This window comes from Poecilia mexicana, unplaced genomic scaffold, assembly GCF_051168715.1.
Source record: "Poecilia mexicana isolate PSO_F unplaced genomic scaffold, ASM5116871v1 scaffold_19, whole genome shotgun sequence".
Classification (NCBI taxonomy): domain Eukaryota; kingdom Metazoa; phylum Chordata; class Actinopteri; order Cyprinodontiformes; family Poeciliidae; genus Poecilia; species Poecilia mexicana.
In genome coordinates, this window is record NW_028263388.1 from 16494505 (window position 1) to 16519111 (window position 24607).

The 24607-nt window shown below is 39.4% G+C and overlaps 2 protein-coding genes across 2 annotated transcripts in view; one reads left to right on the forward strand and one right to left on the reverse strand.

The window, feature by feature from the left end:
• The window catches only part of dock1 (dedicator of cytokinesis 1), a 199888-nt gene that overhangs the window by 82220 nt on the left and 93061 nt on the right, over positions 1 to 24607 (forward strand). The gene's annotated exons all lie outside the window — the stretch shown is intronic.
• insyn2a (inhibitory synaptic factor 2A) lies at positions 4764 to 24406 on the reverse strand. Its single transcript, XM_088001005.1, has 3 exons — positions 23184 to 24406; positions 16016 to 16087; positions 4764 to 5121 (listed from the first exon to the last, which is right to left on the reverse strand). Exons 1-3 carry the CDS (start codon positions 24404 to 24406, stop codon positions 4938 to 4940), a joined length of 1479 nt encoding a protein of 492 aa, XP_087857131.1. The 3' UTR covers positions 4764 to 4937.

The window sequence follows — 24607 nt, forward strand, 5'->3', positions numbered from 1 at the left end:
GTGAACCCACAAAAAAAAAGCAATCTGTGTCTTCTGCCTTCCTGGCTGCTTAATAAGTAACACACTAAACCTGACCATTAGGGGGAATTGCCAGTGGTGCAATTGCTTGTCAACATCTGTTAAATTCTAATAAAACACAGTAGCGATATAAATTGAGCTTTGGATTTCACTGAATCACAGCGGGCTACAATTCAGATGGAGTTGAATATACCAGTCATCAACGGTGCATTGTACTGCACAATTGTAATCAAAACACTTCAAGACATAAAACAATGAATTTCTAATGCTGGATTTCACAAAAACACTAAAGAGTGGAGGATTTAAGTTAGCAACTTATGCATATCTCGATCATGTGTTGATCTGTCTTTCACGTTGTAATTGGTATCTTACACTGAATCCGTTGGACCTTCATAAGTCTGTCTGCTTGGCAGGTGTGGTGGGACTTTTGATCCTGTCAGGAAGCTAAAAAATCAATTGCTTCAATGTTGTTTTGTAGCAAATTATCTGGAATCCTCACTGTGTTCTTGACATATGGCTTACCCCCCCTCCCCCCGCAGCTGTGTCGTAAAAGAGTAGACCACCCTGAAGTACAAACAAGAATAAAAACAGAGAGAGAGAGATACAAACTGAAAAAAATGCACTCGCATAAAAATAGAAAACAAATTGAAAAACCGACCGTGGCGTTTTGTTTTATACAAGAACAATTTCGAATTAAGTTATTTTAGTAAAGCAACATCTCGCCGTCAGGTTTATGAATTTTTATTGCAAAATTCAGGGATGTAGATTGAGATGTTGGTTGTCAAACTACCGTTTCTCTTATTTAGCAACAGCGAAGCGCACCGTGCGTACGGACCGCTGCGCTCCCTTGAAGTTCTCCTGGAGGTTTCCCTGCAGTGTGCGGAGCTGCAGGGGAAGAACCCTGTGTTATTGATTGACAGCACTGGGTGGACTGGCTATAGGAGCTGGTGCTTGTCTTCTCTGCTGCATGCTCTCTGGATAAACAGCGTTCCGCAAAAAGCATCTGTTTCATTAAGCCTGGTCGGATCAGGATACTCCTCCGGTTTTCCATCTAATTTTGTTCCTCTTCGTCTTGTATGAGTTTATGTCTGTTTCTGTCCAAACATATCTGCTCACTTCTTGCGTCGTTCTGCCCGCGCGCGCTCCCTCTCCCTCCTCCTGCTCCGTCTCTCTCTCTCTCCCCTGCTGGCCAGACTGCTGCAGAGCTCACAGAAAAGAAGCATAGTGAGATATGGCGATGCATCATAATGCCTCAAACACCTTGTTATCACTCACTGGACCTCTTCTTCCCGATTCTCAACCACACGTTTGAGAAACGTAGCCTTTCTGAGAGAACTCTGTGAAACCGTCTGACACTGTTAAGCCACTAAGGACAATGTGTAAAAGACAGTAAGATGTCATGTTTGTTCTACTGTGCTTCATACAAGCACTTAAAGGAACAGCCCCATGGTGACACTCTTACTGTGACTCAGAGGAGGAGGAGGAGGAGTGTTGCCCTCCAGTCAAACTACCTAGCGCATCTACACAAGGATCTCTCCTGCCTCACTGCGTCTCTGGGGCATTTGTTCAGAGCTTTGTCCTCTGCTTGTCTCTGGTTCTAGTTGCACTTTGTTTCTGGTCCAACCGCATTACGGTTTTGATGTCCTCAAACAGGCTCCGAGGCAGACACAAGCGCTGCACTGCTCATCCCTTCTCTTGTATTCCACTCTCGTTTCTTTGCCGCCGCGCCACATCAAAGACGCAGCAGCGTTCCCAACCTAATCTTCTGCAGGTTATCGCATAGAAAATCTTTTTTTGTTGTTGTACGTATACGTACATTTGCAGACTCTTCTCTACAGATGAGATTTCACAAGGTTTGCTCACCAAAGGCACAACGTATTTTTCCTAGTTGATTTTCTGCAGCTTTTCAGCCTGCAGATGGCTTGGCTCGGATTTTGGCTCAAAATATTTAACAAATTTGATACAAAATTAGTTGAATGAAAATGTGCTTTGTCCCATTCTGTTTCGATAATTTGAGCTGCAATTTGCTCAAACTGGCGCAATGTGTGATTGATACTGTTGGACAGCATTTTATCACCCAGACATTTTAATTTGTGTTTGCATGCTTTAGTAATGAAACAGTCTTCTTCGTTTTTCGAGAGCTGTGTAGATGTCTTGTTTTTATTTATTTATTTATTTTCCATTTTTAGAATAATAAATAGCTTTATTTTAAGTCTCTTTTTTTCTTTAAAAACAGTATAAAATACAGTATTGCACATAGTAAATCAATTGCACTTCTGTAAGGTACAGATAAACATCTAGTTCTTTCTAAATGCTACAATATAACTACTGAAAGAAACCAACCTGGCATTTACAAAAGTGAATCACACGTAACCAACAGAGTGCAGCATGTTTAAGCTCGTGAAGTTTGAACCAGTCATGTCTTGTTTGGCAGATGGTCGTGTTTTCCCCCTGACACAATTTGGACACGTTTCCTCTTCTTTGGGGCAGTGCTTTTGCCTTTCAACGTGACTTTGGTGAAACTGGTAACTTTATTCTGTTTGCTTTCAAATACCGACTTCCTAACAGTGTTAGCCTTGTTTGGTGCTAAACCACATATTTGTACAAACAGGCATGGGCCGGCATTGGATTCTTTTGAGTGAAAAGAACTATCACTATCACTATTGTTGGCCTCTAAATACTTTAGCAGAATGATCCTTTACGCACCTTTTGTGTTTCAAATCACATAAAAGTTTTGGATACCTTTTTTTTTTTTTTGATGCATCAATGTTTTGCCATGTTTTGAAGATGTACTTTTCAATTTCGTTTCATATACTGGAAAGTGGCCCATGCCTATATGTAATATAATAAATGCTTGTGGTGTTTTAAATGAACCCTATGTAGAATACCTACACGAGTTGCCTTTCAAATAGATTCCAGACATTTAAGATGGGGGAGGGGGTGGAAACTAAAAGAGGCTTTTGCAGTTCTTAAAAAGTTTCTTGAAAAATTTAGAAAATGGCCTGTGAAGTCCAAGGCTTGTAAAAAGCATGCAGGGCCTTGTGCCTGCCACCCTGCATTGTAGGAGCCCTAGTTGTGATCAGAAGTGGAACATTCAGTCTTGTAGGATCGGCGTCACTGGCTGGAGCTGATATGAGACACTAAAGTGATACAATCACAGCGATTTTTCTCTTATTCCTCACATGTGCTATTATGTGTGGCATATATATATATATATATATATATATATATATATATATATATATATATATATATATATATATATATATATATATATATATAAAACCAAAAGTTACATACACTCATTGGTGTTTTTGTCATATTAATTTTGGATTTTCAGTGGGTTTTTTAAGCTGTTTTTACAAAGTGCAATGGTTATGTTTCAAAAAAGTTGAGAATTGGCTGCACAAGGTTGAATTAATTGTGGATTCTGAAAGAGTCAAATTTATACATACTGTTAACATAATATGTTATATATTTTGAAAGAAAATTGTTGGGGTGGAAAAGAGAGCGAGAATATGACTAGAGGAACCAGAGCTGCTCCGTAAACTGTTTTGACCCTCTTCAAAATAAGAGCATGGATGTAACATCTAACTCTTTAAAGTATTCTCAACAAGTTGATAACTAAAACCTCAATAAAGATCTTGAAATGTATTCAACTGAAAGGTTAGAAAACAACCAAGTAAATCTTTAGTTTAGAATTTATCTGGAAAAAATTCATTTAAGGGAAGCCAAGTGTGCTAAACAGTTCTCAAAATCACTAAAAAAAGACAAAGAAAAAAAAAGGTGCACAGTAAATTTAAACGTGTGCACCAAGTTAATACTTTCGTTAATTATTGGACCACCGTTGCACCTTGAATCCAGAAGTTCAAATTCACCACTAAAAACACAAAATATTTGACGTTCAAGCAAATGACGACGATACAAATTAATGATCTACAGTGTATTCTTGCGATGTTTTGGTGGTTTCAGTGACTCGGTGCACCATGGGTTCACTGAAAACTATATTTGATGGATTAAGAAGAAAGTACACACTTCCTTTGAAATGTAGTTGAACTACACAGCCCACCTTTTGCCATAGTTCAAATAAATATAATTATTTTCATCTTAAAGTGGATCTATATACTTAGATATATATTTATATAGAAAAAAGTAGAGTGACATTTATTTTCCAATGTTATTAAGAAAATAAGTGGTATTTATTCATTATTTTCTCCAAACTCATATGTTCTTTTGACACATTTTATCCATGAAAAGAAGGTTTTATCACAGAAGTCCAAACAAACGTCTCCAGCGTATTCCCCTTTAGGTCTTTTGCTAATGAAAATACTTGGTCCGTCATATATTGTTGGTACAAGACGGTCAAAAATGATTCTCTCCTATTACTTCTGGAGATATGGAATCCTGAAAAGTATTAATTGTGCTTTGCAGTACAATGATATGCTGTTTATGTAGGCCTTGGTGCTTCAGCATTGAGTGATCAGCCTCTCCTGGAGACTCGGAGGGAAGAGAAAATCCCAACAGCCGAATAGAAATATGGCGGACATCTCTCCGTCAACATGAAACGGGGACAGGTCTACATCAGTTATAAAAAATAGAAGCCAGGAAACAGCGACAAGTAAGCTCGTAAGCTCGTCTCCTCGATCTTTGAGTACGTTTCCCCTGTTGTTGTTTCGGGACATTAGGCAAAGTTATGACTTATTCCATTTTTGTAGGGCGTGACCGTGTTCATTGTCCATGCAGTCCACGCTTCTATCACTTCTCCTGCCATCTAGGTATATCCAGAGCTCTTCATTAAAAAGTGCCCAGCAGGTCTATAAAATCCTTCAGGTTGTAAAAACCAAAGAATGGTGAAGAAATTCAGATCCTTGCTTAAATCCTTTGCCAGTTTTTAGGGATCGGGGCCGGCCGTGCAGCTCTCACAGGAACCACAGTTTCCAGCGGGCGTGCTTCTTGGATTCAGCTTTGGACTTGCGTTTTGGGGTGGAGGTGAAGGCCTCCTGGGGGTAAGGCAGGGGAGGGAAGTGGGAGTCCGTTGGAGGGCAAAGCCTTTTCATCAGTGGCTGTAGCTTGTCCTCCTGCAGCTTGAAGTCCAGTTCCACGCTAAAGGAACAGAAAAAGAGACAAAAAAAAAAATAAAATAAGTGCAAACCATAGGGTGATGCCTGCATGATTTTATCTCATATAAAACCAACTCTACTGTCGTTTTTGAGTCTTGGGTTGTATTTAAGTAACTTCTTCACTGCAACAAATTAATATAATTGCTCTGAGTAATTAAATCAACAACCGATCACCCGAGCAGATTTATTAGAAATATCACAGGTGCAGCTCATTAAATCGGGAATATCATGGAAAGTTAATTTATTTCAGCACTTCAATTCAGAAATAGAAACTCATATATATTAAATAGACTCTTGACACCTCAAGTAATGAATTTTAAGCATTGATTTTGGTGATTATGGCTTCCAGCTAATGAAACCCCTAAATTGAGTTTTTCTTATTTTATTTTATTTTTATAGAAGTTAGTATATTATATTACATAAGAGAAAAAAACATTTTTTTTATTGCCTCCTTTATTGCCTACAGAGAAGTGGGGGATGCTGACCTGACAGTTGTCCAGCAAATTTTCACTGCTGCTCTCCACAAAGAGGATAAGCCCAATGCTCTTTCCCCAAAAACGATGGCTGTTGGCAGGGGGTTTTGTGCAAACATATCAATGGAAAGTTAAGATGAAGGAAAAACTGTGGATTAAATAAAAAAAAAAAGAAAAGGTGCTCAAACCACACTGACAACTTCAACCTTTAGAGGAGTGTAAGGAACACTCTTTAAGCAGCCCAAAGAGATTGGCATAACATGGACTGCTTTTTGGAGTTTTCTTTAACTGTCAGCCATAATCTTTAATAATTCATGACAATAAACACCTTAAATATATCACTCTTTATGTAATAAGTCTGAATAGTATACAAGTCTTATTTTTATATGGAGTTAAATGTACTTGTTGATGATTGAAATCAGATACTCTTGTAAATGTTACGTAATGACATACATGCTAATAGTTTAGTGCCGATGACTCATCCTAGAAGACTTAAAGATTTATTTTTATTTTGATCCATATTTGCTCCTCTAAATAGGGAGACAGTTTCCCATTGCTGCAGTTGTTGCACGTACTAATGCATTTTTGGCTGCCATATTGCTCTTACATCCATATGAAGCATTTCCAGTGCAACCTTTTCTCGCTTGACCTCTGCAGCTCATCTGTCACACCAGCGCTTAGCCTGGAAAAATGCCCTGGGTTTTTCATTTGCTTTGTTGTTATAAAATAGCAGAGGAACCAAATGCGTCTACTTTTGATTGCACCATTCAGGGTTACGTCTACTGCTGTCTCAGATTGGTGGAGCAAGAAGCGTGTTTCGTCAGTATCTGTCAGTATCAAGCAGTTGGTCACAGGGCAGAACGCTGAAATGCAAATGATTTGTTTTGCTGAATTCTGTGGATGCTCTTGTGACTCCTCAAAAAAATATTTCGAAAGATGATGGAAAATGTTAGCGATTTAATATGTTGGGATTTGCTGGGCGCGAAGCGCAGAGCTGTGTCCTTCTTAGCAGTCCGTCACATTCTCTCCCCCCGCCCCTCCCAAAAGCCCTGGGGAATTTATCTGGAGCCATCATTGTAATCCGACGCCCACACACATCTGACCACTAGGTTCTGCTAAGTAAAACTCAGATTACAGCCACAGCTGTGGCAAAGTGTGGGGGCTTTAATCTGCTAAAGCTATCTCCAGTCACTACCTGAGTCGGGCTTACTGGGGGGGTGACAGACTGAGTTACGTAACAGCTGCAGGGTGACTGCTCTGGTTGTTATTTAAATGCAGTGCATCCATTATCATTTTCAGTAAAAAGTTTTCATAATCAACATTGATGCATCTGCTATTGATTAGAGCAGGCATAAATGTGGGCGTCTGACAATGAGCAGATTGAATGTTAATTTCTTGAGTTTGCACTCAGCACTTTGCTTTTGTTTGACTCAGGCCAGCTTCAATCAATAAATCACTGGCTGGTAATTACATTGGTGTAAATTCACATTTGCGTATTTGTCCATCCACATTTGAAAGCATGTGAACAGATTCAGGTTGTGTGTTGGTACACACACACACACACACACAATCGACCAGTACAGTCTTGACATAAAAAAAGTGGAATGTTAGTCTCTCCCTAACCTAAACAATGTAGTTCTTTACATCAGATGAGCAGCTTGTCATTTTTTGCTCCAGATTTTTCAGGGTTATAATAATTATCTAAATCTTCTAGACTTTTATGCAAACTTCACTTAGAGAACTTAAGTATTGAAACATTTGGGTTGGTAATTTATAGAAAAGGAAATGATTGAATGTGCAAGATGGCATACAGACTTTTCAGTCCATTGTCTTATTATTTAAACCATTGAATGAACTCTGGTGGAGCACCATCCGGAATATTAAATACGATACAAAGGCCACAAATAAAACTAGCCCTTGCAGTTTAAAAAGAACCATCAAAAATTCAATCAATGTGTCTCTTCCCGAAATGTAAAAGTGAGCTGTTGATGAAGCAATAGAATGAGAATTTCATTTAGCCTTTTAAATCTCTTCAAAAACTCTGTTAATGCTGTTTAAAAGCACAAAGTAGCTGATCTCATTACCAATTTTTGGGGGAGTAAAGTAGTTTTATTGCTGTGCCATGTTGTGTGGGATGCACACGCACACACACGCAAACACACACACACACACACACACACACATATCACAAAGACAGATGAACAAAAAAGTAAGAGATTTACCCAAGTTGGTAAAGGAATTTCCCTGCTCTACCATGTAGGCATCAAATACGTATCGGATGAGTGTCACAGTTCAAACGTACACAGTGTTAAAAGATTTTGGGTGGATATGCAAACACCAGACTGAAGCGACCTGATTTCACTTACAAAGAGTCAACATTCATTACAAATATGAACATATGATCAAGGTCTTGTTCTTACTGGAGACTTTTTGAAAGACCAAATGGTCTTGCATAAAGAGATTGTGTCACAATGATATGTGTGCCTCAGAGAATGGTCTGACAGCACCAGTTATTACATACAGAGACGGAAATAATGATGCTGGGGTTTATTTGCATTTCATAAAATCTGTCACATGTCTGCATGCAGCAAAAAAGTCTCTTGAAGAATAATCCTGGGGGGATGTTTTTTGTTTTTTTTTGTAAATGTGTAAGAGCATATGTTGTTAGGAAGCATATACTATAAGGATATTGGTGGCTCTTCGCAACCATTTCAGTTTTAATATTAAAAGTATTTTAACCTCATGAATGACATAATGAGGCCAAATCTAACCCAGTTTCTTAAGCAAATCATCAACCTATTGTGGATTAACTTTCAATTTTGTTTCTTTTTTGGATTTTCTTTTCTTTTCTTTTTGCACAATATACATAAAACAGTTCAAACAAAGTAGGTTGGCTACCAAGTTATGAGAAATTAAAAAAAAAGGGGGGGAGGGAGTATTTAAGCTTGATACACTTTGCAATAGTGACTACAGTGAGTGAAGGAACCCTTGGGAACATAGAGCACAGATCAATGTTACTCAATCCCCCCAAAAAAGCCCACACATCCTGCCAAGTTTGTCTTGATTGTAGGCCTGTAACAATTCCTCGAATGACTTGAGTACCTTGATTATTAAAATTCCTAAAGGCACTGTGCTTACTTTCACCTCTGAGTTGTTGACGAATGCTATACTAGCAGCATAATCTCCAATTATCATGTTGTCCCAGGGCATTTTATTGATTGATAATAATGTCTGGGTTCCTATGTTTGTTTATTTTTTTTTTTTGAGGGACCAATAGGCATCCTTAAAATAATTGGTGTGATGTATGAAATAAGACAGCCTCTCTCCTTCCTGATCTGCTGCCTAGTGGCTGGTTCGGAGCGGTCAGCAGTAAAGAGCGCAGTGGGTGTATTTATACAGGTGGAACGAACGATGCAGGCTGCTGTAGCTGATGCTTAGCGTAGCGTAAGTGCAGCTTTGTGGACGAGCCGTAAAATAAATTTGCCACCATTGCTGTTGCGCACATGGACATAAAAGCTATGAATGGCTGGAAAAAGTGAGTTAATTTATTAAACTGACTGAAAACTAAACAGTGGAGTATAGACTTTTTTTTTTTTTTTTTTTTTTTAGGTGTGTTTTTGTGAGCCTGCTGCTTTGTTATTGCATTAAATATAATTTCAGATATTTGTATAATTTTTGTCCAGGTTAACTTACAAGGTGAGCTGTTATTGTTGCTGGCTAATTTTCTAAACTACAGAAAAGTAATTGTTAGGAATGCACAAATGTGAAAATTTGGGCCGACGTTAATATCCGATAATAATTCAGCTCTTACATGGTAGAATTTACCAATATTTTTATTATATATATATATTTATTTTTTGTCAGAATAATTAACTAAGATTAAAACATTCATAGTACTCCAAAACCAAAATAGATGGGCAAAAGATCCTTCAGCTGATTGGCATTTCTCAGATCTGGATGCCATACGGAGGATCTTGAATATGGATATTGAATTAAGCTTAACTACAGGGCAGTGATCCTTAAATACAGGCCTCCATTGCTGGTTCCCACCAACTTTTAGATCTGTCAATGGTCTAACACACCTGAGTCGAATGGTGGAATCACGTCATGCTAATGACTTAATTATTTGACTCGGGTGTTTTGAGGCAGAGACACAAGATCAAGGGTTATTTTTCATCTCCATTCTGTTGGGCCTTTTGCTGTCTTTGAGATAAATGCATGCGTTGATATATTTGAGAATCAAAAGTTAATGTACAAAATATATGCTTTACATATGGAGATTAATGTAAATTCTAAGTGGAAGGAGATCACCAAAAAGGAGAAATTGAACATATGTCAGTCTGAAAAAATAATAAACCCACAAGTATAACCTGGTCTCGAAAAGGCCTGATGTAGAAATATTTATTAGTTCCTTTGAAGTGTAGACCTCAGCGTTTCCCAATAAAAGTCTTGCGAGCCTTGCCATGTTACTGAGTTTTGCTGAAAGCAAAATTGGAAAGGTTGTTGGCATTTTCGTGTCCCTCCCTGCAGTGGTTTGTTAGATCAGAACAAGTGGAAGAAAGCACTTTGGACCCTGAAGCTTTAAATTCTGTCTCTGACATTCTCTCCTTGTTCTCATCACATCCCTTCTTTCTAATATTTCTATGCATTTAAACAGAAAATCCTCGCAATCCTCGATGTTCCTTTCGCTACCGCTTGAATAATGTTTGTTTCTTGACATCTTTTATCCTCATGCGGCTACACATTCTCCCCTTGTCGATCCTTTGTGTACTCTTATCTCTCGGAGGCGCCCGATTGTCCACACTGTCCCTTCACGCTATTTGTCCTGTCGAGAATTGCTCTTGTATCCATAGAAACCAGCTTGCCCACCATGTTGGAAAACATAATGCTTCAACAAAAAGAGATGTCCTCCTCCAAGTGAGTTGTTCGACAGAACAGCCTTGATCAGTAACATCCGTCATTTACATGTTGGTTGTGATCTTCAGCTTTCTGCAAACTAATTTTCCTAAAGCTTTGCACAAGAGGCTGAATTTTGAAACATTTTTAAAACCCATTTCCTTTGATGATTTTAGAATCTTTTTTTGTTTTGTATCTGTGCTGTTCAGTGTTTTTCAAAGAATTGTTGACATTGGATAACTAGTCTAATGATGAATTGTTGTGCCTGGAGTCAAAATTAAAAATAAGATGAGGAGGCAACAAACAGAATTGTACTCATGGGAAGCAACTCTAATTTTGTGAAAAACATTGGTACTCACTGAATAGAATGTCCTGAATCGACTTTCCTAATCACTGCCACTTAAGACTAATGTGTTTTGCTGAAGCATTTATAACCACTGAGTTTTGCTACGTACTATACTTAAACTTCAGGTGTTTTTTTTTTGTTTGTTTTGTTTTGTTCTTTAATCCCTGGACCTCCATAAACACTTTCTATCATAACCAGCAAATCAAAATACTGCACCAAATGGCAGTCATTATTAAACACAACTGTAGCATTTAGATAATACAAGAAATGCGGAAAAAAAACAAAAAAAAACCATATAATAAATACTTGAATTTGGCATACAAATACTGGTCAATACCCATTTTAGGCAATATTTGTTTTAATTGTATTTTATTTTTAAAGAGATCCAATTGTCGATTACTTTAATAGGATTTATCTGAAGTATAAAACGGTTATATCTGTTTCATTATAATTATATTTTTTATGTGCTTGTTAAAATGTTATCAATAATGTCTTCCAATGTCACAATTACATAGTCGTATTTTTTAATTACGTGTCAACTATTTACAATTCTCAACACATAAACATGGTGGACTGCACCATCAGCCGGCATAGCAAGTAATCTGGGGGAAACCCTGAGTGGGGCAAATAAATCTCAAAATAAGTGCAGCTGTTCACTGAAGATTGTTGGACAACATTAGTGAGTGAACAGCATCGTGAAGGCGAAGGAACACATGGGCAATGGGGAAGTTAAAAAAAAAAGGTTAGGTAATAAAAGAATATCCCAAGGTTTTATGGGAAAATTGAGCTAAATGGAGGGCAACCCTGGGAGAAACTCTGTTAAAATCTGTAAAAGGCTGTTACAAGGATGGAGATTCACCTTCAACAGGGCAATGACTTTCAGTTGTGATCACAGTAAAACTTACTGAATACAAATGCACACTATACTATTCATTTCTGAACAGATGGGCTGTATTTACTAAATAGATGACTTCTTAAGACAATTTGTTGCAGGGGATCAGATTAAAGGGGCTTAATACATCAAAACACCATATTCTTGTCATTTTTCCTTCAGCTGCACAGTTTCTTCATGTTGGTTTATCTCATAAAGTTTCAATAAACTTTACTTTTTTGTCTTGTGTGTGACAAAATATTAAAGTTCAAAGTATATAAAGGCATAGGACCTCACTGTTTGATCTGCACGCCAGCCCATACCTGCACAACATGAAATAAATGGGATTATTCTTCCTCTCTCAGATTTATACCTTCTTTGCGACTTCTTTTGTACTCTCACTTCTCCCCTCGGTATTCTGGGGTTGTATCAACCAAGACGTTTTTCTTAATCTTATCCTGGTTCAATGTCAGCTTCATTTCATTAATTCACCACTTTCATTTGAACTCACACTTTTGATGAGCAGGACATCTGGATACTAAGTAAGATAAATAATAAAAAAAACACATGGGATGAATTAATTTGAGATGATTAAAAAATGAGAAGCATGCGAGGACAAGAAACTCAAGCAGCTCATGCATTCTGTTTTGAAGTGCGAGCCCCTAGACTAACAACTTCATTAATCTGGCTGTTGTTATGCTAAGTGTTTGTCAGGATTATACCACATTCTCTTGGACAGATTGATTATTTTAAAAGACAGGACAGTTGAGTCCTGACTGAGCTGCAGGAAAATGATTTATGGACCCGTATGTTTCCTGGAGTCGTCAGACCGAGTTCAGCACAATAGCACTGACATGCATACAAATGCAGCTTAAACCAACACTAAGGGTGCATGTTGCACTAGCACAGTGGGCTGTGGCAGACTGACCTGATCATAAAGTGGATTTTATTTTATTTTTTTATTGCATATAAGTTCTGCTGCTTGTATAGGTCATGGGTTCCATCCATAATGGTTCAACATGCATTTTTTAATAGACGGGTGAAATGTCTTTGTACTGAATGATTCCAGGAAGTGATCCCAAGTTCGAAGAGCGTCTATCGTGACAGACTGACGCCTGCTTTTAATGTCGCACTGCCTGAGAGCGCAAACATTCAGTTTGATTTTCAACTGTGTGATTTGTCCATGGAGATTTCTCCAGATTACCTGAGCTTTTTGGATATTATGTACCAAAAACCACAAATCTTGGCAAAAGATTTATTTTACCAAATTCTTACACAATTTCCATTTGCCAGAACGATGTGCGTCTTTAAGTGGTTTTGCCCTTTAATGATGCAACGTAATCTGTTTGTTTCTGTTTATTTGCGGTCCTCCTACCATTGTGTTGCCCTCATTCAACCTTTTGATGATGTATTAAAACCTCCAATATTTTAAACCTCTGAGTATGCATTCAGCTCATGTTGAAGTGTTTTAACATCTTGTTTAAGAGCAGCAGTCTCAAAGTTGCGGTCGGCGCGATCACTGTTTTGAAAATCCAAACTTTTACCACATATTTACAAAGGATCATGTTAAAACTAGCCTCCAGTGGTAGAAGAGCTTGCTAAAGACAAGAAAATCCTGCTAGACGCCCTTGACAGCTATTCTTCCCACATACCAGAGCGCTGCATCCTTTTTATTTCTGTGCCTCTGCTTCCTATCCTGTGTTCTTCCACCTCCAGAGAGGTTGTTTTCATGGAGATCTGAGTAATTAGATTGCTGTTTAATCCCTCTGCCTCTGTGAATACAACTGCTATATTTGATTCTGTGTCCAATCAAAGCTATTAACCATGTCGAGTGAGTGTCTTCAAGATGAACTGGGGTCAATGTAGCAAATTTCAAACGGCTCTGTGGGAAATTTCTGCCCTTTATCAAGCGGAAACCTTGCCAAGCGCTGACAAGGTTTTGTCAAAAAAAATGAGCCTCGTTATGTGCAGAGTTTTCTGTTTTTCATCTCTCCTTCCAAAAGATGTAGCTTTCCGATTGATGGGTGCAGTTTTAGAAGACAATGTGGATTTCTCAGGTTTGCAGGTTTTTTCTCGTGTGTCATTCTCTCTGAAATCTTTTATATGACATAGAGGCAAAGAAATATAAGTGATGCGTTTTACGACTGATGCATACTATTTATTGGAACTTGATCAAAATGAAAATACTTTTTATAGTTCGTATTTGAAAATTGAAAGTCTTTATAAATATTTGATCCAGTGAAATCAAACATTTCATTCGATCAAATAAAGTTTCAGCCAATATGAGCTTTTCGCAACTGTAGGATTTTTCAGCATATAGAAGTAGAAGTTTAGCCAGGGGCATATCAGTTGCTGATTAAAGAAAGAATTGACATGGCTATTGAATAGGTAAGTTCATTTTTAACGTATTCACCCTGTAACCCTTTAACTTAATCATGTCCTTTTAATTAGTGCCCCGTCTGTGTAATTCATGTCAAATGCCATCATTCATCTAGACTCGGCTCGTCTCGCTGACGCCAAGCTGCCTTTAGGGCACCTTTCTCATGCCGTCGTCCCCGCAGTGGTTTGGGGCACCTGCAGAGATTGTGAAAGCACTTCAAGATAATGTGGAATTCCTCCGACTCAAACATTAGAAAACACACAGCTGTGCTGTGCATCTCGACTGAAGTTTAGCCAGAGGCTCATCAGTTATGGAGAGAGTTTGAGATAAAATATGATTCAAATGGTTCTTCACTCAGACTGCATGGAGCGGTAGTGACCATTAACTTAAAGCTTTGATAGCTTCTTACACTCCTTGCAGCTTAAAGATCTCCTTTTTTGTCTCCCATCTTTACCTCACATTTTTTTTGACCGCTTACCACTGGCACATATTCTTCTCACCTTGTAAAATTTCCTACGAATTCTTGAGAAAGTCAGACTAGAGCCAGGCACTTGGACTCTCACAGTGCCACTATGTGTTCATTGAATGTCTGTCAAATCTCTTTTTGCTGGATGTCTCAAAACTAGAAATGCTTTTTTTTTTTTTTTTTGTAAAGGTTTAATAAATTGCAGCAGTAGTTGTAAAATCTGCTGCTGCTATAAAATTGGGTTTAAATATTATTTGAACGGAAATCGTGAAATACTTATTTTCAGATTGAAAACTTCTTTAGGATCTCATGCTAGCTAATTTATGTAGTTTGTTGCAAAATCAGTGGTCTCCATGTGTATTTCATAGAGAATATTCCTCACTCCAAAATTGATATTTAAAAGTCAAAAACTAAACTCACTCCATTTAGCCTTCCTGTTGTCAGCTGAAAATTTTGCTCTCTCATGTAATTGAAAATTACACTGGATAGCTTCAAACATCTCCATGCTTCCCCCAGTCATATTATAATCCCCTCACTGATATTGTAAATAGCATTTTTCCCACATTAGCAGCTTCCACACTGAAGAGTGGTGGTGTAAGTGTTTATGTAGGCTGAATTCGCTGCTCACAAAAGTATCAGATTCCAACCAATCGGTCACCGCTGAAGCCCAGTCCAGCTAAATTTAATAATTATTGATTTCCTTATGTGCGCATGTTACTAGAAATGGAAAAAACTGCCCTGGAAATCATTCAATCAAATGTCAAGAGTCAGTTTTCTATCTTGAATTTTTAAAGGAAATAATTATAAGCTGCTTGTCCACCAGAAATAATCATTTTGCTCTGATGGTGTGAGAAAGCAAACTATTTTAGGCTGATTGAAGAGCCAGCACTAGAACTAAAACCACTCTTGTGATAAAACAAATACAACAACGAGACCTTACTTTTATTCCTGATTAACTAATGGCTTTGCACTCGTGTCTTTACAGCTTATGAAATTAGCTTACTGGAGGCTGAGCGTAGCTTTTGAGTCGGCATGGCAACTGGACCCACCAATGAAATTTTATGATGTTTGACATTAATTAATTTAACCTTTCACGGCCCCATGTTCACTCAATTTTCTTGCATGTGACCTCTCTGTATTTCAGCCGCGCACCCTTTCGTCCTGCTAACTGCACACCTGCTTGGCACCAGTCAGTGAACAAAATGGCCTGAGGGGATAATTGGACAGTTGGCTAAAGATGTATAGGTTTTGAGAGAGATGGTGCTGTGTAAACGTCCCGTGCCCACTCAGCGCTAATGAGCAGCATTTCACATTAGCCTTGCTTCCATTGCTGCTCCCTCTCTGCTCGTCCCGACCCTGTTTTACTCCGCTCCGCTCGCTCTCAAGGAGAGAAAGGACAGGTTACATGTGGATCTTTTTGTCTTTGAAGATGAACGACCACTCACCTGTAAATAATGCATGCGCTGTTCCGGCATGTGTCACAGTTGGCCGTGTCCTGTCCGGTTCGATAGGAGAGTCTGGGGGGGGGGAGATGAGAGTCGTGAATGAGTAATTACAGGACTTGTTAAGCTGCCGCCTCACACCTTTCCTTTCTCATCTTATTTGTCATCTTTCGTTAGGGAGCCTGGGGTAAATGAGGGTGACGAGGAGTTCCTTTGCCCTCCTCAGTGGCCTCTGCCCAGTAGAAAGTGCACATCGTCTTCCATTAGCTGTGGGTCATTGTATGGAGGCTGATCAGGTCAAATGGCAACTAAGGCAAGGTTGATATTTGCATCTAAAGTTTCACGTTTTAAGCAAGGACTTAAAGTTTGTAACGCTGCAAACATAGCACATTACTTTTGACATAAAATGGAAAGAAAAAAGTGGCTTCCGATAGGTAATACAGCGTTTTAAATTTGATGCGCAGCTAATTTTCTTTTCCTGCTTCCCTCTATTGTTGACCTTTTTATGTATCCGTTGCTGAATAATCTTCCCATTGATTATTCTGTTTGGTGCAGAGCAATGTCTTAAAGGAGCTGAATGAGTTATTACCTGTAAATTCAGAATCATTTTGGACTTCAGCTCGCTGGCTTTTACGTTTGCCTGTCTTGGTTTCATTGTGATGTATAAATCATTAATCATTAATGTGACATAAAGTGATGATCTTTACTGTGCACATGTATTGATTGGATAGAAAATACAAAAGCATCTTTAAAATCCCTTTACTGTCATGACGACATGTTGAATATCATTCAAAATGCATTTCAACCATTCAAGGTAAAAAAGCAGCAGAACCCCTGCCTGTTTGTGGTTCTTTTTTGCAGATTATGGTCACTGCTAGCCAAAAAGTTAGTGTTGCCTCATTCCTTGTTGTATAGACATAATTTGTTAGACAGATATGAACTGTGAAAATCTTCCTTTTACATATGAGAGTGATGTCTATTTCGGGTTTTTGAGTTGTGTGTGTTTGCCTAAGCCTTGGCATTTTTTCCCCTCAGCACAAGCAACAAAAGTTGTTGAAGACCAAGGTATTGGCTCAACCCCATTATTCTTGATAATGTTTGATAATACCTCTGAATATGATTCTTAGGGGCTGCAGTGGATATTGACTGAATTTAATGTATTATAGGCAACAGCTAACAAAAATTGCATTCCAAGCCATCCTTTCCATTATGTCCAAATTGATATCGCAATGATGATATATTCTCCAGCACTTATGTAAGACTGCATGCTTTGTTATAAACTCTATATTCATCAGTCTCTCCTTCAAGCATGAGTCATCAGAGGCGCATACAGTCGGTACTAATGTTGCTATACTACCAAAGAAATGACAGCTTGCGATTTCACAATAGCCGTCAAAATAAATGTCGGATTTCTTTTTTTTTTTTTTTTTTTTTTTTTTTTTTTGTTCCCTTACAATTGAAGGGTTTATTGCAATATAGAAATCATAAAAACCCAGAGTCAGTCAGGCTGCTGCTGACAACATTTGTTGGATAACATTACTAATGCAGCTAACTAAACAGGGAAAACAACAACAGCTGGCCTTTAAAATGAAGATTGTTGAGAGTTTGTCTAGACTTGAAGGAATATCCACGCAGCCAAAGTTTATAATTTATATTTAGTTCATTCTACTCAGGCCAGCATGTTGGAGCTCGCCTCTGTTGCCAATGTGATGGCAAATGAAGACGTTATGAGGCAATCAGATGGGTGAGACACAGACGGCAACAACTGTGAACAGTCAACAATGAAGTGAACACACATGCCTTTAGGCTGTGGAAAACAGGAAACTGTTACTTTCACTAAACCACGTCACAGCATCTTGGAATAAAGGCAAGAGACGTGCAAATAAACGGGGCTCGTTTGTTTAGGTGGATTTAAACATTTATCGGTGAAAGTCGCATCGTCAAACAGAAGCTGCGGTAAATGCCGCCACGTTATTCCTTTCAGCGAGGATATTTTGGATTCCCTAATAAATGTTGTCTCTCATCTCTGCAGCAGAGACAGCACTCAGCTCCGTCACCACTGCACTTGTCACGCTGCCCATCGGTTGCAGCACCTATAAAAATTAAGCTCCTGTCGTAAATTCCTCCTTTTTATCTACTGCACTGCCTCTTGTTCAGACAGGGGAGAGAGACGCTGACAGCAATATCGCAAGAGGTTCAGGTAATTGCAAACAGAACATTTCCACCGGGGATTATTTGTGTATAAAATGTCATTAATTGGCTTTTCAAGTTTATATTTTAGAGCAGCGTGAAAGGTCGTAAACTTCCCAGTCGGTGAGCCAATCAATACGTGTGCCGCGCAACTGGATTGAATCATCTGAACAGCTTCACAGTATTCTCTCAGACCTTCTCGGTGTCTTCCTACTCTTTGCTCTTGGCCAGCTGATAAGAGGAAATAAGAGACCAGGGCTCATTTTGGCAGGCGTCCCCTGGGAAGAGTGAAGCTAAAAGTGCCATTAAATGTATTTTTATACACCCTCCACCCTTGGTTACGACCAGGAGAGCTTTCTCAAAGGTCACTGTGGGTGGCTGTCCAGCAGTGAGAAAACAAGCACACATACAGAGTGCTAATAGACAGGTTAGCAACAAGTCCCTGAGAAAGTAATTAATTGGCTCTAGTCTGCCACCACTCTTATAACACAGCAATGTGCCCAAGCTGTGCAGTACGGATCCAACATATTTATATTTGAGCGCTTTACAGCCATAATGCTGCTTAGTGTTTTCATATGTAGGAATAAAGCATTTGGTCAGCTAATTTGTCTTTGGATTGGCTCTGAACAATCAGCAGGTCAAATAAAAAAAATATTTCCCCCCCCTGCCCTTTTCACAAGAAAAGTAAAATGAGAAACACAGTCGTTGCTGTGTAAATTAGCCAATGTCATTTACTTGGATGTATTTTTTTTAGTTTATTAAAATCAAGTTTGAGACATATGCTTTGATGGCATAAACTTGTAGTTTCTTCATTTTCTTTTGAAATCAAAACTACTCCTGCCCACGAACCTAATTTTTCCTCAATTGCTTGTTATCGTGGGGAAAAATAAAAGATGAATGAAAACCAATGAGTCAGACCTTAAAAACTGTAGTAAAAATTAAAATGTAGGTAATATGATCATTTTAAAGGGATTCATTTTTAATTTCATAAAGTGTACTTCATAAAATAGAATCAACCCCCCCCAACAAGCAACTTATATATTTTTTCTTTTTCTTTTTTTTTTTTTAGAAATATTCCATATGTTCCACTTAAGTTCCAAAAACACTTTTTGTTTTCATCCCAAAGAGAAATTAAATGCAAGAACAGTTTTGAGTAGCAGTCAATCTTACAACAAATCTAAAGATGACTCTGACTGAAGACTGTTGCTGCATGACATGCTAACAGCTCAATCTCCTGGCAGCAGAGATGGTATTTCACGGTTTCATATTTCTGGATGGCACTTCCTTCTTCTCCTTCTGCTCTTTTGTCCTTCTCTGCATCCAGGAAGCCTCCTTTTCAACTCATCTGGGATTCGGGGTCATAGTTAAGATCTTTAGACGCTAATCAGCTGTTCCCAGTTGTAAAAACAATACCTTGTTGCCACAGTTATACATCATAACAACTGCCTGGAAGTTTGCACAAAAATCCTTCAATCGCTCATCATCCAAAACCAGAGGGAGCAATTCTCCAAAAAAAACAAAACAAAACAAAAACAATGCCTCAACCAAAATGTTTTGAATAAAAGTCAGCAAAAAGTACAGAGCTAGTCCAACATACTGCTACCATGAGGGTGGCAATTCTAGAAAGTTATTAAAACTAAGTTGGGGGAAACTTGGAAAAAGTCTTGTTTTGGTTCTCCACACCAGTTACACTCACCCAAAAAGAGACGTGCTGACATGCCTCAAAATATTTGAAACGTGGAATAGCTCATAACTCTATCCTGAAAAAAATGAATAAATAAAACAAAAAATAACATGGAAAACCTCTTCAAATTCAACTTATTTTTGAGACAGAGCTTCCTTTTTTTTCTCATCCTTATTTTTTGAAAATAATTTTTTTTTACTTAGGGCCTTCTGTTATTTTTCCCTGAAGTCATATACAAGAGCAAGAGCAGAGAACTTTGTAGTTTTACTCAAGGTGGCAGGAACAACAACACATTTCTTTCTGTCCAGGCTACACCATGCTGTACAAGGACTCGAGTGCAGAACTCCTAGGTCTACATTGATCTCTCCCTCTCATATTTCTAGAATACCACACAGGAAAAACATTGTGTCCAGAATATGCTTCAACAGCAAGCTGCAAGAACTCCTATATCAAAATGATATCATGCACCTCTGGGAGACGGAACTAATTTCTCTGTTGTTGTTGAGCGTGTATTGAGCTATGTTTGGGGGGGAAATCACACTCATTAGATCCATACAGTAACGAGCCTCTAATACATATAAACGTTTAAGTTATTGTTATATATCTTAGCTTAATATTGCAGATATTTCACAAAACGCCAGGTATCAAGAGCTGAATTTAGTCAAGGACTCAAGATACAGATAATTTGAAAATGCCTCTGAGCCGACATGTTGCATTAGATCAGGTCATCTCCGCGTTAGGAAGCTGTTTAAAAGACATAATTCACCTTGAGCATATGGGTGGCTCCACCTTTTGTATGAGTTACAATAATAGGTAAAATAGGAAAACGCAGGATGGAGCACTGGTAACAGTGCAGATCTTAATCCCCACATTACAATAATGGAAACATGCACAAGAAGAAAACTGCATAGGTGGGAATGGGTTATTCTGACCCTGAATGGATTACAAGGGGGATTATGCTGCTCACTGACTCCAACAGAAGACAGGTTTTAGTGATTAATCATCAGAAACATAATGCTTTTTTTTTCTGCCTTCCTCTGAACATATGGTGTTAATAAACAGCAGCAACAAATTTAAGTTAATAAAACCTTCTCTTCCCCACCTGTCACTAGAGGCACATCTGATAAGGCAGATGTGCCGTGCAACACTGAAGATGGATTGCCGTTCTGCACCTCGTGTCTGTTTACTTTTTACTCATAGCACTTTTTTATGAGTTGGGTGATAAGAGGATTAGAGTTACCTTATGTGAGATTGCAGGAGGATAATTGACTTTTTAAGATGGTGTGAACTCCTATCGTTGCCTCCCTCATGCTGTGCTTTATAATTTAACCCTCATCTCATCAGTCATGTTCTGACCAAAACTAGCCATCAGACCCTTAGAGACATTTCTGATTTATGAGAAATAGCAATGTGTCATGTTTTTGGCATATTTTCCTCCCAACTTTGACCCAGTGCTGTTGAAAGCAGATAAGAATCTGAGAATCTGAGCTGTTGCATTTGGCTCAACAAATCGTCCTTTTTGTTTGCCGGGTCACTTTAGACGGACTGTCTATTTCGGCAGACCCGATGCTATCTGCTGCCCTTCTGTATAAACTCCACATCCATTGGACAGTAATGGCTTTTTCACAGTCTGGGCCTTTTGCTGAGTACTCGCACATTCCAGATAAACATTTGAGAGTGAGGGATAAAGTTGGACGTAATTTGCTGTCAAGTGGGGTGTTTTTCCAAAGAAATGAAAGAAAATTGATGTTTCCAAATAATGTGTAGTTTTTCCTCCTTCTATACCTGAACGTTGGCATTCTTACTTATTCCGAAAGGAAATGTGTGACCATACATCACATAAATACCTGAGGACAATTTAGAGAGACCAGTTAACCCAACAATCCTTTTTTTTTTGGACTGCGGGAGGAAGGTGGTGTACCCAGAGAGAGCACGACTTTCATAGGGAGAACATGCAAACTCCATGCAGAAAGACCAAGTCTGGGATTCGAACCCTGGACCTTCTTGCTGCTGTAAACGGTGCTACCAGCCGCTCCACAGTTCAGCCCAAGTCTCATTTAATCTTTGAATGAATCTAGTTATTTTATGAAGGCCTCAACAGTTCACTGTAGACGGAATAAAAAGAAAGGACACATATTCGGCTGAGTATTTAATTATATTGGGTTCTTAATCATCTCGCAGATCACGGTTTAACCAATCATCTGAAAACGGAAAGAGCACGGTATGACCGACAAGACAAGTCGTGACCGTCCATCTAAACTGACCAAGAATGTGGAATAAGTTGATTTTTGAACTTTTTGGCTTATGTGCTTATCTTTGTGTGGCCGAGCACTAAAATGGTGCAGTATCCTAAACACACCATCCCCACTGTTACATTTGGTGGTGGTAGCTTCATGCGTCATCAGCCTGCAAGAGGTTTAGGCCAGAGAAACAATGGATTGAATTAGATCAAAAGTAAATTATACCCACTTAAAGTCCAGACCTAAATGTTATTGAAAACCTGTGGCAAGGTATGACAGTTGCTGAACTCTGGCACTATTTGTCTAGTCTGACCGAGCTTGAAGATTTGTAAAAGAAGATTATACAGAAATTTCAGTCTAGACATTTTGGATGTTTGTTTATATATAACATCCCGATAAACAAATGCATTGCTTTGAGATGAATGGGCATTGAATTCAATTGAAATACGTCGAGGTTTGTGGTTTTAACATAACGTATAATATTTTTCAAGGCATCTGCAAGTATTCTCAGCAGCAGCTGCGGAATATCTGGAGGGAAATTATCATTGAAAATGTCATTACAATGTCAAAGCACTGCAAGGCATGTCTGTGAAAGCTGAAAAAAAACGAAATGTTGCAGTGTGTTTTAGTAGCAGCTCCAATGAGCAAAAATAGGATTAGCTTTGATCACAAGTGCTGACGTTAACCTCTGACCTCGGGCCCTTTAACACAGTTCCCATTGAACAATTAATTACACTGGGTTTAGCTCATGTTTTCTTTTTAGGTTTGAGGCACAAACTGGCTTTCATACATGCCTGTTCTTTCTGATTAAGCAAGTAGTTTTGTTTCAGTTTATTTACTTGCTAAAGTTGAACTCTTTCCAGAATAACTTAAGTGACGGCTGGCTGCAGACTCATTTTCAGAATGTCTGGGTCTCATGTTATTTGTATAACAATGGCTTTTATTGAGCTCTATGCAATTCTCATTATGAAAAAAAAGCTGAAATCTTTCTGTGACATAGCAGGAAAAAAATGAATGTTTGAATTTCTGGTGTTAAGATGCAAGTGAGGTCTCCTACCCTTCTCTGTGGGCCTCTCCCTTTTCCAGTTCCTGGATGACGCCCAGCAGGACTTTGATGGTCTCCTGACTGGAACTGATGAGGTTTTCCATGGCTTGAAGCTGTGCTTTTACATCCCCGTCCTGGTTTACAGGCACTATTTGCTTGCAGGCTTCTTGTGTTTGGTCGGAGGGAGCCCCATCAGCCTGACCGCCCATGCAGCCTGACGGAGGCTCATCCATGCCCCGCATAGGCCGGGCTGAAAGCTGTCCTGTACTGCACTGCGCCTGCGTTGTACAGCCCCTTCTGGCTCGCGGTAGAGTCTCGCTAGACAGTCCGTTCAGCTGCAGGCCTTTCTTCCTCTTGCTCTGCACAGACGGACTGTCCAGGCACTCCACCTGTGTGAGAGAGTTCCAGGCGATGGGGCCCGTAACCTTGGAGGTTCTGTCCGGGAGAGTTCGGGACGAGCCTTCCTCCAAATTGAGCAGCTGCCTCTTGGCCAGGCGGTCTACGTCGGACTCCCTGTGTTGTAATCCAGTTCCGGCTTTGGACGGGACGCTGCAAAGCTGGTACTCCCCTTGTGTTCCAGCTCCGCTTCCTCTCGGCGTACCCACAAGGCAGTCTGTGTCTGCAGTGCAACTGAGCAGCAGAGCGTCAGAGCACAGGCCATCAGGTGCACTGTGCTGCTCCACTGTGGCAATGCACTCATTAGTATGGAGCAGAGCCCTGGTCCTCAGGACTCCTCTCCCTCTGCTCGCTCCCTCCTCCTCCTCGTCTAAACCCTGCTCAGCCGCTTTGGATTGCTTCGCCTCCATGACAAAACCGTTATTGTGACCTTTATACGTTTCCACAGCTGCCACGTGTTTAAATGTGTGGCCTTTTTTGCGCTCAAAGGGAAAGGTCTGGTAACGTTTCTTTAGGTCCGGGGACGTCTGGACGCCCGTGCTCCTGGTGACGTTTGGGATGGACCTGCGGGCAGGGACGGTCATGTACTTGCGGTACGCCACTTTGTACGACATTGGCTTGCCGCCTTTCCCCGCCGCCTGCAGCTCCGCCTCCCTTTGCTCGTTCTGTGCCTCGCAGATGTCCTTGAAGCGCACTTGCAGGGCTTTGTTTCTCTTCCTCACCTGTCGACTGGCTTCCAGGGAATACTCCAGTGCCAGGGAAGTGGAGGGCAAAGGCGGTGCCTCTGAGTCGGACTCTGAGTTGGTGAGCATGCATTTGCTACCCTCCTTGCTCACCATGTTTCCTAAGAGACATGAAGAGAGATGCTTTGTAAAAATAAATAAATAAATAAATAAAAATCTGTCAAGAATCACAGAGACAAGCAACTTTTCCTGAGTATTACATATAACAAATAAACACAAACATACAGGATTCTGCAGTTGTTTATGCATCATGATTCTAGGGGTTTTTTGCAGATCTGTAGGCAGGCTTGAGAAAAG